At 39.6% G+C, this 14,560-nt stretch overlaps 1 protein-coding gene across 4 annotated transcripts in view; it reads right to left on the reverse strand.

The window, feature by feature from the left end:
- The window catches only part of wb (wing blister), a 273,174-nt gene that overhangs the window by 37,538 nt on the left and 221,076 nt on the right, over positions 1-14,560 (reverse strand). For 3 of the 4 annotated variants that reach the window (XM_045766623.2, XM_045766621.2, XM_069315253.1), the window contains exons 28-36: positions 10,224-10,349; positions 9,243-9,416; positions 7,596-7,768; positions 6,097-6,228; positions 5,179-5,306; positions 4,715-4,842; positions 2,194-2,390; positions 1,788-1,978; positions 394-509 (exon numbers count right to left, since the gene is read on the reverse strand). In XM_045766623.2, coding sequence (XP_045622579.2) covers positions 394-509; positions 1,788-1,978; positions 2,194-2,390; positions 4,715-4,842; positions 5,179-5,306; positions 6,097-6,228; positions 7,596-7,768; positions 9,243-9,416; positions 10,224-10,349 — 1,365 coding nt within the window. The remainder of the gene's footprint in view (positions 1-393; positions 510-1,787; positions 1,979-2,193; positions 2,391-4,714; positions 4,843-5,178; positions 5,307-6,096; positions 6,229-7,595; positions 7,769-9,242; positions 9,417-10,223; positions 10,350-14,560) is intronic. The other variant, XM_045766624.2, reaches the window with a different exon arrangement.

Here is a 14,560-nt window from a genome sequence, read left to right on the forward strand (position 1 = left end):
GGTGCATTAGGTGATAGTAAATGTGCAGAACCATTTCTGTTCTGGCCAGGATTCGAACTCGGAATTCCCAATTGCAAGTCGAAAACGAACCTCACTGTACTACTGGGCCCCACCCTGACTGTACCAATACATGAAAGAATAGGAATAATGAATTTTTAACTAATTTGTTGAATTGCAAATATTTCAGTATAAATACAGTATAAGGAAATACCGATTTACTCAACAATAATTTAATAATTTAAGATTAGCTACAATGGGGTTAGATAAAATTTGCTTGTTTTAACAATTAATGTCTCATCCAATGTAGCAAAACTTTGACAAAATCCGATTATTATTACCAGGTATTATTATTATTATTATTATTATTATTTCAAGTTAAATGGACAATAATACCTCTTTGAGCATGGGCCAAGGAGCAGGTATATAGCCAGTTACATTGATGGAGGTGGCAGCTCTAATCATCTCTTCTACTTCATCAAGCAGCATATTCACACAACCATCTTCACATGCTGCAAAACCAAGAATCTGGTCACATAGCTGTTGTGTTACACGAGGGAAAATAAAAATAAAAGCCGACTACATTTTATCCAATGGCGTAGTTTATTATTGATATAATTGTTTAATATATTATCATTAGTATAGTATTATATTTCATTAATTAAATGATTGCATGGCAATATCAGTTAAGATTCACTCTCTACAGCAACTAGCATAATCTAAGGAAAGAAAGATTAAATTTGGAATTGTAATATTACAGAGTGATCTCTGTAGCTATATAGACTATAATGACAAACAATCCTACTCTTCAGTTGTTTATCCTAGGTTTGATGCATCAAACCTAGGCATCGCAGTGCGATTCCTTCCCGAGTTTCGGACAAGGAACTCGGCAGTCATTAATAAATATGTATTCCATTATGTTATAAATTCAATGTTTTCAGGACTATATTATTGTGCTTCACATTATATTTTCGTAATAAAATTACAAATTTTTAAATGAGAAAGAAATAAAACCAAGTGTAGAGAAAATGCTCCTTTCTGATCTGGTAACACAGTCGCTTCCTTAGACAATATCCCACTTCCAACCTGGTGTCCTGTAATATCACACTGATCGCAGTTCTGTGATCGTGGTAGACGGTTGGAACAAGTTAGGGGAGAAGGTGGTGGAGGCCAAGACCGTCAGTAGTTTCAAAGCGTTATATGACAAAGAGTCCTGGGAAGACGGGACACCACGAGCGTAGCTCTCATCCTGTAACTACACTTAGGTAATTACACCACTCCCCTATATCCTGCTCCAGTCATTTCATCCCAAAATTTCCCTCACGCATGAACACTTTTCTTCAGCTATTTGAAGCCAAGCACAATAATGTGTGGTGCACAAATGTGAATGTTGGCATCTATAGCATCATGACAGTGAGGCAGCCCCCCCCCCTTTAACCTAACACTGCCTATATATGCATGACCGCTGCTGCCAACTGGTGATGGGTGGCTGTTAACTAGCAGTTTCTTTGCTTTCAATGATTACATACTTGGAGGAGGGTTTTAAGTGTATACAGTATGTGCATTTTTGCTCTCAGGGATGGACAGAGAATAGAGACTCTAGTGTCTCCATTCCTTCAGATATGGCCCTGTGGAGAAATTTTGAAAGATTTCCTGCTGCAGGAGATATGAGAAGGTTGCACTAACCAAGGCTTGAGTTTGCACTGTCTCTGGGATAATGGGATATTTCCTAAGGTAGTAACTTAGGCTCAGAAATGGTGTACATCTTTCCCCAAAAGTTCAATACTTACATTTGCAGCCTGTTGCAGAGGTGACATGCCTTGGTGCACATTGGGAACAGTCTTTTCCAGTAATTCCCTTTTTGCATGTGCACACTCCATCTTGGTCACATCCTTCATGAACACTGCCAAATGGATCACAACCACAAGGCCGACAATATCCACCATGCTGTGATGGCCTTCCATAGTAGCCATAATCACATCTAATAAAATGTTTAGAAAATCCCATTAATAGCCCCAAATTTATTTTATTTATTTATTTATTAACTCGTGCCTCGCCACAAACATGTGAAAAAACAGTTAACGTTACTTGGGGTTACGTACAAAAATGAGGTTGTCTACTTAGTTCATTCTACTGTATTTAGTTGGAAAAAGATCAAACAGAAGAGGCAGATTAACATATAGGATTAAACCTTACCTGTCACACTTAGCACTGGTGTACCCAGTGCGGCAGTGGCAGATGTAACCGGCATACCGATCAGCCTGACAAGTTTCTGCAAAATTTTGTTCTAGTGAAGGGCACGCACAGGGCTTGCATCGCCCTGCAGCAGGCTGACCGTAATATCCAGTAACACAAACATCGCAGTGATTCCCCATTGTGTTGTCTCGGCAGTTCTGAAAAATTATACTGTATTAACCCTTAAAGTGCGCATCACGTCATATGACGTGCTAGACGTTGTTCCAGTCAACTGCGCATCACGTCATATGATGTGTTGGAGTACTACGCAAGATTTAAACAGCCCGCGGATACACGGGGTTCACCACACCTTCATCAGGGCTCTTGTAAACAGACGCCATTTTTTAAAAAAATCGTGGGCCAAACTCCTGGGTATTATTGGCCTCAGTATTGAGTGAGCAACTAAGCCTGACGCATGCAGCATGAGCTAACAGCACTGCTGTTCAGCTTGTGACCACAGCATCGCCTAAAAATGCCAAATTATACTTGTTCATGCTATTATGTAGCGATGATATTATTACAGAAGACCCTTGACTGTGATAAAACTGACCAGGGTTCTGATAATAGCAGGATTGTGGTGATATTTGGCGCTGTGCGCCATGGAGGGAGGAGTAATGCTGTGGGAGGGAGGGTGGTGGCGATGTCTTTTGACTGTGTGTGGCCACCTTTTATTGACTGCACTCAGCATACCAGCTTAGTGGTTCGCTATGGTGAAAACAAATGTAGATACTTATATATAACGTGTGTATAGAGGGTATAAAAAGCAAGAGAAGGTTTGGAGCCACCATTTTGGTGAGGGTGGTGGCGTCATCTGCACGATGCCACCGTGCAGACGACGGTGTTGTTTACTGGTTACCACGATGGTCTTTGGGCACCATACCAGTTTATTTGTACAAGTATGGTGAATAAAACAGGTAGATATTTATATATAATGTGTGTATATAGCGTAATAACACCACACAGTATTGTTGGAGGAGAAATATTAGTGCGTCTGGTCTTGAGGGCGGCCACTGATCAGCTGACTGTGTGAGTAGCCACATCTTTGTGCCTTTACTCACCATACAAGCTTAGATGTACAGTTATGGTGAACAAAACATGTAGATACTTTAATATAACGTCTGTATATAGTGAATTATAGCAAAAACATTATTGTGGGAGGAGAATGTGGGTGAGTCAGATGACTGGAGGGAGGGCGGGAGTGGCTGGCTGGTAAACGGCGGTCACTCCTCGTTACTTTTTGACTCATAATAGCTACTTAGGGGTTCATTATAGTGAACAAAACATGCAGATACTTATATATAACCTGTGCTTATAATGTAATAACCGACAAAGTATTTGTTCACTGATTGATGAACATAATTGAATCAACAATATGCACACCATATTTTTTATTACAGCAATGATTCACTCATGTTATTATATAAATATATCAAACTACACACTATTGAATAATATTACAGCAAAAAAAGTATGAAAAATCAGAGACATTGAAATAATTCGGTAATTATCTTTGTGGCAACTCCAGCCTGACAGCTTGCGAGCAACAGACCGCCTGGGACGCACGCTGAGTCAGCGCCTATAATTTGCCAGACTTCCTCGCCCTATAGTGGGCATTATATATGCCACTTACGATTTTTTTATTATTTTTCCCGTGATCAGTGAACACAAATGAACAGGTTAGGAAGAAAAAATAATTTTTTTTTTTTTCAAAATGACATGCGCCTGTGGGGATGACAGGATATTAAGCCCCGAGCATGTTAAGGGTTAAGTTACTGACTTAGGATAGACTGTTGAATAGAATATCATTTGTTTCCTGACACAGTAACAATATCCTGTCTTTTCTTTGTTACAGTATTAAATTGCTTAGCTCCAGTGTTGTTAAACTTGTTATACTGTATCCTATAAAAACTCACTCACTCTCTCTCTCTCTCCACTTGTTTCTTCCAATTTACCATTGCTTTTTACTGCACCTCACTGCAGCTTTCCGAGTCCTATCATCTTGGAAAATATTTTTTTCATCATTCCTTTTTTCATTCAGCCTTTTTGATTTCTCCAAGTTATTTTAATTGTTTCCTGTCTTCCTTGGATATATTCCTTTTTATTGACAAAACTTACTCTCAATGTCATCATTTATTTTTCTAGCATTTCTGAACTCTTTTTACCATCTGTTTTGCTCCATTCAATCACCTTTTGGAGGCAATCCTTTCCCTTCTCATACCTTTGAATTCATCTATACTCCAAGACATTTTATAATATATATCCTAATGGAAATCTGGTCACTGTGACAGTGCTTCCTTTATTAATTTTCAATCAATTCCTTTTCTCTACCTACTTTATTTCAGTCAGCTTCATTTCAGGCTCACACTGATTTGTTTCCCTTATCACTTATTTGATTTTTCCAGTTACCCTTTCCCTGTTGAATACCCTTGCCTAATGCCCATGTTTCAAGCAGAATAATGAGCAAAACTCAAGAGCATCTTACCTTACAAATACCAGTTTCAGCATCACACGTCTCAGAGCGTCCATTACATCGACACTGGCGTGACTCTCCCACCAAATCAATTATAATAGTAGATTGAATGTAGTTATTTTTGTGCCAGCGATAATATCCTGTAAATTTACAATGTGATATTTTTTTTTAGTCAGTATGTACAGTATATTATTTATCATTTTCCCCCTAGAATATGGTAGGCTGGGCCATACTACATTATTGTATTTTCATATTTTCCAATTACCATTTCACTTTCTACACAGAACTTTTTTTTAGCATAGTCAACTGAAGAAGTTTATTGTTATTTGAAGATGTAGTTCAAATATCAATGAATAAAAAGATAAATAAAAAAAGGCTATAAAAACAGATGAAGGTAACAATGAATATTGTTGCTATTATTAACATGAAAAATATATACTGAACTGAATATGGAATTATTAAAATTAAATACAAACCAATATTAGGATTTTGACAGGAAGTTCCTGTATAGTTTGCTGGGCAGAAGCACTGTTCTACTCCCAGGGCTACCCGAGATGACACGGGCGAACCTTCAGCAGCAACGTCCAAAGTCACATCGTGAACACTACAGATCACCAATTTAGAACAAAATTGGATATAAGTAAGAACATTGTATCACATGTGACACTGTCAAAAGCCAAATATACTTAAGAAGTATAGTACAAAACAACTATTGCATTAACTAAATGTAAAGCTAAAATATGTAGGATTATATACCTGTACTGTATAAGCAGCTTTACTCATCCTTAGTTAAATGTGATATAATCTAAGAATGCCTTACCAATTATATTTTAGACCTTTAAAAGAGCACCATGATGCTATACATAATAGGCTTGACATGATATACTGTACTCGACTCTTGATACTTAAGCAAGCACACATTATTCTATAGTACAGTACTTGGTTGCCTCCTTAGGCAATATATGCTCTACCCAAGGGGAGAACCAGACACAGCCAGGGCTGGTAAGTTTGTACATTCCAGTACAATGCTCTTCCCTGGTGATACTGGGGCACGTGAGACACTAAAGAATACACGAGCCAGCCACCTTGATCGACTTGCAGAAGCTTCATACATCTACCTTCAAACAACTCCAATTTCTCAGTGTCCTGCTTTGGCACTCTGGCCTTGTTGTCCTCTATCAGCAGCTTCTTCCCACCCTTGGCGCACAAGCCATCCTCCAACTACCTGACCATGACTTTAATGGAAAAAAAATCATGCACCTTTTTTGCTACTTATTTTACCATTTATTTTCCCTTTATTAAACTTATACTTACCCATTCATCTATTTCCACTCTGTCGTACAAAGCAGAAATATTGGTAGAAGAGAATTCACGTGTCTTATAATTCTACTTACGACGCAGTTGCTGCATCTGCAGCATGAGTAGCACGAATGAGTATGTGCTGAATATTCTGCAAGGCAATCATCATCATTTCACGAGTAACCTTCTGTGGCTTGTTCTTCAACCGCCAGTAATCTTCATGTAATCTGAAGTCGAGGACAATAATGATTAATATTTTTAGTTTGATGAATGGAAATGACACAGTAATTTGTAAACACAATTTGAGAATTCAGGCACATATGTTATTAAAGTAAAATTAAAATAAACAGAGAGATGTACTATTTACTCAAATTTTTGTTAAGTATTTCACCATAATTTTTGTCATATTTGTGACCTTTCGTTGTGAACTACAGACTATTGTATTGTATGGTATGTTGTGTATAAACATTTATCAAATGTCTATTGTATGTACTACCTCTATCTTTAAATCTAACAGAATGTTTGTACTGTAACTCTGCAACTATGTATGTACTGTTCCTAAACAAATTATTATTATTATTGTTATTATTATTATTATCATCATTTGTAATATTTACACCTGCCCAATATAGATACCTTCCACCGAATGTTACCTTGAATTTTCCCGAGGGGCTAGGTAAATCTCTCTATTGGCCTCAATGAGGACAGGAAGCTAGTTCAGCAATGCAAGTCAGATACCTGTAATAATGCAGACCTACACTTCTCAACCTTTGTACCCTTGGAACCCTTGCTCCAATGATTTTTGCACAGTGATACATCACACCATTGCAATTTCCCAGTGTGTATTTAATGGGAGCGAATGGTGGGCAACTCCTGTAGCCGTAGCAGAGTCTACACGGGTAATTGGTAAAAGCATAATTTGGCATCAGCTCGGTCCTTCAAGACCCCTAGCACAGGCATGTCAAACTGAGGGTTCTCCAAGGGCTATATAGGTCACATTTATGTTATCATGAGGGCCACACGACAACTAATTTAAGTCATTTAATAAAAATTATTGCTGAATATTTTTTCTATTATATTATATTATATACCAAATTACAGTAACCCTTATGCAAGCCGAAGGTGTGCTTGCAAAAGACCGAATGCAGCCCACGGGCTGCATGTTTGACATGACTACCCTAGTGGATTCAGTAAGATCCCAGATCAAATTACTTATAGCTTACTGTGGTCCAGTGAGTTAAGGCATGCAGCTGGGGTAACCCAAAATACTGGTTTGAATCCCCTAAGTGCTCCAATGATTTTGCGAGAAAAAAAAATGTATTATGACCATGATAATAATAATAATTTGATTATAAGATATACAATGTTAAAATTTCCTAGTATGTTTAGTATTTGTATACAGTATTTTATAATGCCACTAATTACACAAAATATTTTGGATATAACTTAAAATAATGAGTGAATTTAGTTTTAATATACCATAGTGTTTTCTTAACATTGTTGTTCTAAATTAACATGATCATGTAGCGTGTAAATACAACTAAGTTTTGAGAAACAAATTTAAGCAATAACAATAGTATTAAATGTAACCAACTTGACTTCATATCTGCCATCAGGAGATATGGAGGGTGGGAAATACTCCAACACTAGCTGCCAGTTGCCCTGCAGGGACACAAGCGGATACGACTGAAGAATGTGCTCGGGAAAGATCTTGTTGCCACCTTCACTCTGAACACGGAACCTCAGATAGCCATTGTATGATCTGACCTGCAAAAATTATTACTTTATTTGCACGCATTTAATGTAATGATGAAGGTTACAATTAGTGGAATCCTGCTCAAAATGAATATACCTGAACAGAAGTCTGGATGTAAATCGCTGTAAGAATCATCTTCAGTGGTATAATCTAGGCGAGTTCAGTTACACCAGAAAAATTAGAAAAATTTCAGTCAAGTGGGCTCATATATTCACGGAACTGAACTTAAGACAAATGTATACAAAATATAGTTAAATACACAAACAATCTGGCTACGAGTGAATATGAAAATACCTTTTTCAGAGTATGACACAGTTCCTTAAGGGAAGATCACTTAGGGTCACAATGGACAGGATTATGCAACAGCATTGGCTTGGGTTAGGATGCTGTACCTACCAGAGCAGGGTTCATCAGCCAGTTAATCCTTTTCTTTGTGGGCAATGTGGTTTGGTATGAGGCATTCACAGAGGAGGAGGTGGTCTGGGTTTCTTGACCCTTCATGGGTGTTAGTATCATGGCTTGATGGCGTTTCATGGCTTGATGGTGTTTACTATCTGGTTAAGGATGGCTGTATTTCCCTTCTCATTTACAAGCATGATTCCACTGTTTTTACACATGATGTTTGGTGGGAAGTGTCCAGAGAGGGTTTTCATGGTTTGGCTCTTCATAGGTGCAGACATGCCAGCAGGCTACAATCTGCTACTTACTCCCCACAAAATACAGATGCCCAAATGGCTAGGACTACCACTTCTTGGCTCTTCCTTCCTGCTAGATAAAGATGCTCCTAGGCGCCAGAACTGTCACCACATCCATTCGCTTTCCACTGTACACAGATGACTTGGACACAAATTATTTATCTTGCTCAATTTCATCTCATTAAGTGATTGGAAATAAGAAGTGAACTCTTTCTATACTGTTGCTAACTCCCAATTATTGTGCTTGAGTATTTTTTGGATCTTGCATTATTAGCAGAACAAAATCAATACAGTAGATAATAAAAAAAATCAAACTTTAACATAGTGAGTGAGCCCCATAGCAGCACAGACACCCACCACTACTTGTGCTTCATTGATTATGATAAACTTTATGTATGTGCCAAAGTAAATCCTTGAGAATTCTTACATTCTTCTTTAAAGTGTCTATTATAGTAGGGAAGTTACCACCTACATACATGTAAACATTTCCCAAAATCCATCCTTTTCAATTACTGTATCTAGTTACAAGAATCGATTAGTGCCACAAATGTTTCCATATTAAACTTTTATACTCTCTTAATTCACCAACTCATACTTCACTCTAGTGTTCCTTAATACCATCTAATTCACCTCCACCTAAATCCAGTGATAACATTCTTCTACTGTATTTTTGAAATTGGCCAGTTTTTCAAAATATTCTTCATGTTTCTTACACACATTTTCTAAATGTATTAATCAAAGAAAAAATAAAATTCTTATCAATACTGTATAATATTTGCAACAAACCAACCTTATCTCTCATGAATTCCCGAGGCAGTTGCCAGTAAAGTGGAGCGTCAAACAGGAGTGAGGAGTCAATGGTTACATCCCCCTCGGTACCAGGGATGACGTGCAACTGGTTGGTTATGTTCAGTCTCGTTTCACCATCTCCAAAGTTTAAACCTCTTTCTCCAGGAAGAGCTAACTGTTAAAAGCAACAGAGAAATATTAAACTACATTCTTAAGAACATCACTTATTCCAAATAGTAAGTGTTGACAGTTTACTGGGAATACATTGGCAAATACTGCATACAGAAAAAATTACTAACTTCAATTCATAACAAAATATGATTAATTGGAGTTGGGTTTCACGAAAAATGATTCATAAATTACAACACTGCACATGTTTTGATATAATTGTGCTAGCCAAAATAAGGACGAAGCAGCATTGTAACAGTGTTTCCTTAACACGGCCTCACAAGTTTGTAGTGTGCACGGGATTAAACAAAATATGTCTTCAAAACATTCTTTGTAGCATGACCAAGAAAGCAATTACTGTACCGTATGTTTATTTAATGTGATGAAGGAAGAATTAGCTAATAAAACTTTTATAATGACACTACTGTATAATTATTATATATCTCTCAAACAAAAAATGTGGATCATGAGATCACAGAAATCAAGTTCCTTAAAAAAAAAAAAAATAAAGATTACAATAAAAAAATAAGATGACAAAAAGCAGCTTCTTAATAGCAATAATAAGTCGCAGACAGCAAGAAAACATTCATAAATATACAGTTAGCTGAACATTAAGCATAATATCTTATATACTGTACCTGTTGGACAAAAGACAAAATAAATGAATCAACAGCATCCACAGTGAACAGCGTGTCAGAACAGACCTGAGGGAAAACTACAACACTAAAAGCTTAAAACACTTTAAGAGTATAATGATATACTGCATGAAGAGTCAAGTAAAGCATGTATGGGGTTTACAGTTGTCAGTAATTACATTGATATAGCATATCTCCTGCGTGTTCCAGGGACGGACTACCACAATGGGCGGGCGAAAAGGTCGTTCTCCAGCCACAGGTTTTCGGTACTTGACGGTCAGTACCCTCCGACCCCACATCCGCAGCTGTAAAGGTGGTGTTGAGGATGGTGCGGAATGTGAGTCTATTAAGATGGTCATGTAAAATGAAGGATGTATTTTTGGGTACTGTGAGAAAGAATTGAGAGTTTATGGTAACCAAATCTTAGCTTAAGGTAGTGCATGAATATATATAAATACAGTGGTGGTTTGGAAGCTGAAAAAAACAGCGTTGAAGGTAATGAAACGCCATTTTCTGGGCGAGTCCCGGAGGCTCCCAGGAGCTATCCAGGCTGATATGTATATCCCTAAACTTTGGCATAAGTGTGAATGGAGTTCTAGGCCTACCGGGGACCACGAGCCAGAACCTGGCCCCCCTCAGAGAGGCCTAAGGAGTAATGGGCTATGGAATGCACATGGGATTTACAGCATTCCATATCTGCCATTGACTGGGACAGGCACCCAGAAAGGTAAGCGCCTCAAAACAAACTCTTATTCTGGTGAAAACGACTAAAATAGATAATCAAGTGGACAGAACTTCCCAATTGAAAATGAGCAAGCGAGCATGATGTCACATGAGCTGCGCCGCATGTCTGTGCAGCTCCTCTCTCCCTGGGAGGGGAAAGAGGGAGCCCCAGACCTCTGCACTGGCGATCCAACCTGTGGTTCTGAGGCTGGATGTCTGAAACACATGAAAAAAACGCCAACCAGAGGGAGGGAGGGTTGCCAGGGAGCCTCCGGGACTCGCCCAGAAAATGGCGTTTCATTACATTCAACGCTGGTTTCCTGGGGGGAGCCCCTTCGGCTCCCCGGAGCTACTTCACCAAAGATAAAAACAGAGGGACTTACCCGGGAGGGGGCTGGTGCTCACATCTCAACTCGAAGTCAAGGCAACAGGCTGCAACTGCCGACCCAAAGCATCACAGGCCTGACTAGCCCCAGGAACATTCAGGAGGTAGCGTGCAGCCAGGACCCTGTTCGACCGCCAAAAACCCCATGCCAGAATGTCAGCCCAGGACATGTTACCGAAGACGACAGCAAGCACAGCAAACTTACTAACGTCATGGGCACGGGGATAGACCACAGGCTGGCTAGACCGAATAACCCTGCAGACGACCTGAGAGACCCGAACCCAAGAACAGGAAAGAAGGGAAACTGGAACAACCCAAAGAGCATCCCCAGCCACAGAGGCCATGGCACGCAAATAACAGAGGACAGCCGCAACCGGAAACAACACAAGATGCACCCCCAGCCTAACCACCCAAGCATCAACAACCCAAGGACCCCTCCGGAAAGCAGCAGTCTCATTCTTCGCCAGAAAAGAAGGAGACGGCTGCAAACGAACAAACCAATCACCACAACCAAAAGCAGAAACCCCTGCACAGGAGGCGAGCATGAAGCTCTCCAACCCGACCCCCAGAGGCCATTGCCAACAAGAAAAGAGGTTTGAAAAAGTTCTTCTTCGCAATACGTGCAGTTTGCATGAAGACATATCTTCCCGATGACTGCACGAGTGGGAATGTAGAAAAATGCATATATGACAATGCACAACAACACATCAACGGTCACGACATGCCCGAGTCAAGAAGACGCCATCAAGGTGGCGTCTTCCTGTCTTGGCGCCCCCCCAACACACTCAGTACCCTGTGCCCCACTAGTGCAAAAACTATCACTTACCCCAAGGCAAATAAGGGAGGAAACCCCCCAACACACTCAGGGCGGTCAATCACCGAACAGCAAAAGACCAACAGAGGTAGACTCCAAGATGACTTGTGGAAGATAACCCCAAGCTCCAAGAACAGTACTTATAGGGCACTCGGGGAAGGGAACCCAATGCACATGCAGCCTGAGTTCCTGTGAACATTACTCCCAGCTTGCACGCCACCGTAAGAGAAGTACTGGATCCAAGGCACTGAACAACACAGAGTCTGGAGCTGGAGCCACGACCATGCCATATCAGCCGAAAAACTGCAGGGTGGATCGCCGGCGCGGAGGTCTGGGGCTCCCTCTTCCCCCCCTCCCAGGGAGAGAGGAGCTGTGCAGACAAGAGGCGCGGCTTGTGTGACGTCATACTCGTTTGCTCGTTTTCATTTGGGGAGTTCTGTCCACTCGTTTGTCTATTTCAGTCATTTTCACCAGAATAGTAGTTTGTTTTGAGGTGCTTACCTTTTTGGGTGCCTATCCCAGGCAATGGCAGATATGGAATGCTCAAATCCCATGTGCATTCTATAGGCCATTGTTCCTCGTGCCTCTCTGAGGGGGCCAGATTCTGGCTAGTAGTCTCCGGTAGGCCTAGAACTCCATTCACACTGACTGATGCCAAAGTTTAGGGATATACATATCAGCCTGGATTGCTCCGGGGCGCCGAAGGGGCTCCCCCCCCAGAAACTTCAGTGAGCATTATGAGAGCCTGAGAAATTTGTGTGTTTGATAGTGAAAAAGGGAATTACTCTAGGAAAGAAGCTCTAAAGCATCCTAATGATTACCTCTTAAAAACAAATAACAAATGTTTGTTGTGTATAGTGGATTTACTGAAGTACCTAATACTGCAGAGATTAGATGTAACTTAATGCAGAGACTAGATGACTGCATGTCAACTAAGGAGATACTTTAGGGAAAACAAGTGAAAGCACTTTTCAAAGTTAAGCAAATAAAAAAAAGATGCTGGCATGCAGCACTATTAGTGTCAAATATAATATAAACAAATTATGATAAGACTACTGTATATGGTTTTCCACTGTTGGGAACAGGAAGCCCATCAGGCTTATCAAGGTCCCAATAGGCAATGACCGATGACCCAATGACCTTTCCCAGGATGCAATGTACAACAGTTGTTTAACTGCCGGCTACCTATCTACTGCTAGGTGAACCGAAACGTGCCTAAACATCTCTGTACTACAATGGAAATTGAACCTGGAAGCTTTCAATTAACATGAGGAAAGGCTGTACAGATCGTACATACCAAGGCACACGGGTAAAAACAAAGCATAAAACTGTATAACAGTAACTCCAGATCTTTTTGATGTATTGTACTACTATACTTTATGCAACACAGCAGTAAAGCATTCAAAATCAAACAGCTGAATGACTCAGGACCAACATAACTAAACTATAATGAGGAAGATTTAGTTATGTTGCCAACGGAATCCTAACTTGACATCGTAAGTGATTGTTAAGCGAGATTTCACAACTGCTTGTTGACCTGCCAAGTCAAAACCAACTACCCACCACCCCATACATACTGCATTTATATGGATGGACCTCCGAGTGGTTGGATGGACTGATATTTTTTTGAAGTACCTCAACTAGCACTTATATATATGTACAAGATATATACAGGTTGTTACATTCTTGTACAACCACTAGTACGAGTAGCAAGTTAATGAAATCAAGTATGGTACAGGTAAGAATGCAATAAAATTTTAAAAACAAATTGAAGAAGCTCTTAAAACTGCAGTTCTTCTAAAACCCCTCAAAAAAGAACAGCACATGTAAGTTAAATTACAAGACAGTAGCTGGTATCCAAGTGTTTAAATGTTTGCTGGCAATTAATATAAAAACACGAGATTGCTAACAGCTCATTGATAAGGTCTAGCTCACATGGGAACATGGAATTCCCATTTTAATGATGTGCTAATTAATAAAGCGTCCAGAGATTTATTGAGCACTAATATTCTGGGAAGCAGTCATTTTAGAATAAATATGTAACTTCACTAAATAGTTCTGAAAAAATTCCTATTTCAGTACATCATCATTCTATTATGCAGGAAGTACTGCACGTCTATGGCTCATCCAATAAGGTTAGCAGATTTCTAGATGTTACCACTGTTAGGCTAAGGCTCGGCTACAAGTACCTCTCGGAATTTGTAACATCTGCTGATGTAGATTTGACTAAATGTAAATGGTGTCAGCAGAACTATTCACATACTTTGTGTCATTATATAATGGAATGTGAAATTTTTTTGGAATTTAGAGATAACACCAACAATAGTGTCCAAGAAATGTATGAGTACTGTACTTCATTCATAATGATGTGCTGCCCGAAATCTTAGCAAAGTATCCAAAATTTGCTTAATGTAGGTAATGCATGCACATGACTGTAAAGCTGCCGCCCAGTTGGGTGGGTGTGCAGCAAGACTAGTAACTGTGTGACTCACTATAGATGTAAAGTGCCTTGTATAGTGACTGTTGTGAGCCTCTTGCTGAATCACTTGTGACACTAAAGATTATTGATGTGTGTATATGTGTGGGTGATTAAA

The sequence above is a fragment of the Procambarus clarkii genome, chromosome 81 (genome assembly GCF_040958095.1).
Source record: "Procambarus clarkii isolate CNS0578487 chromosome 81, FALCON_Pclarkii_2.0, whole genome shotgun sequence".
Lineage (NCBI taxonomy): Eukaryota > Metazoa > Arthropoda > Malacostraca > Decapoda > Cambaridae > Procambarus > Procambarus clarkii.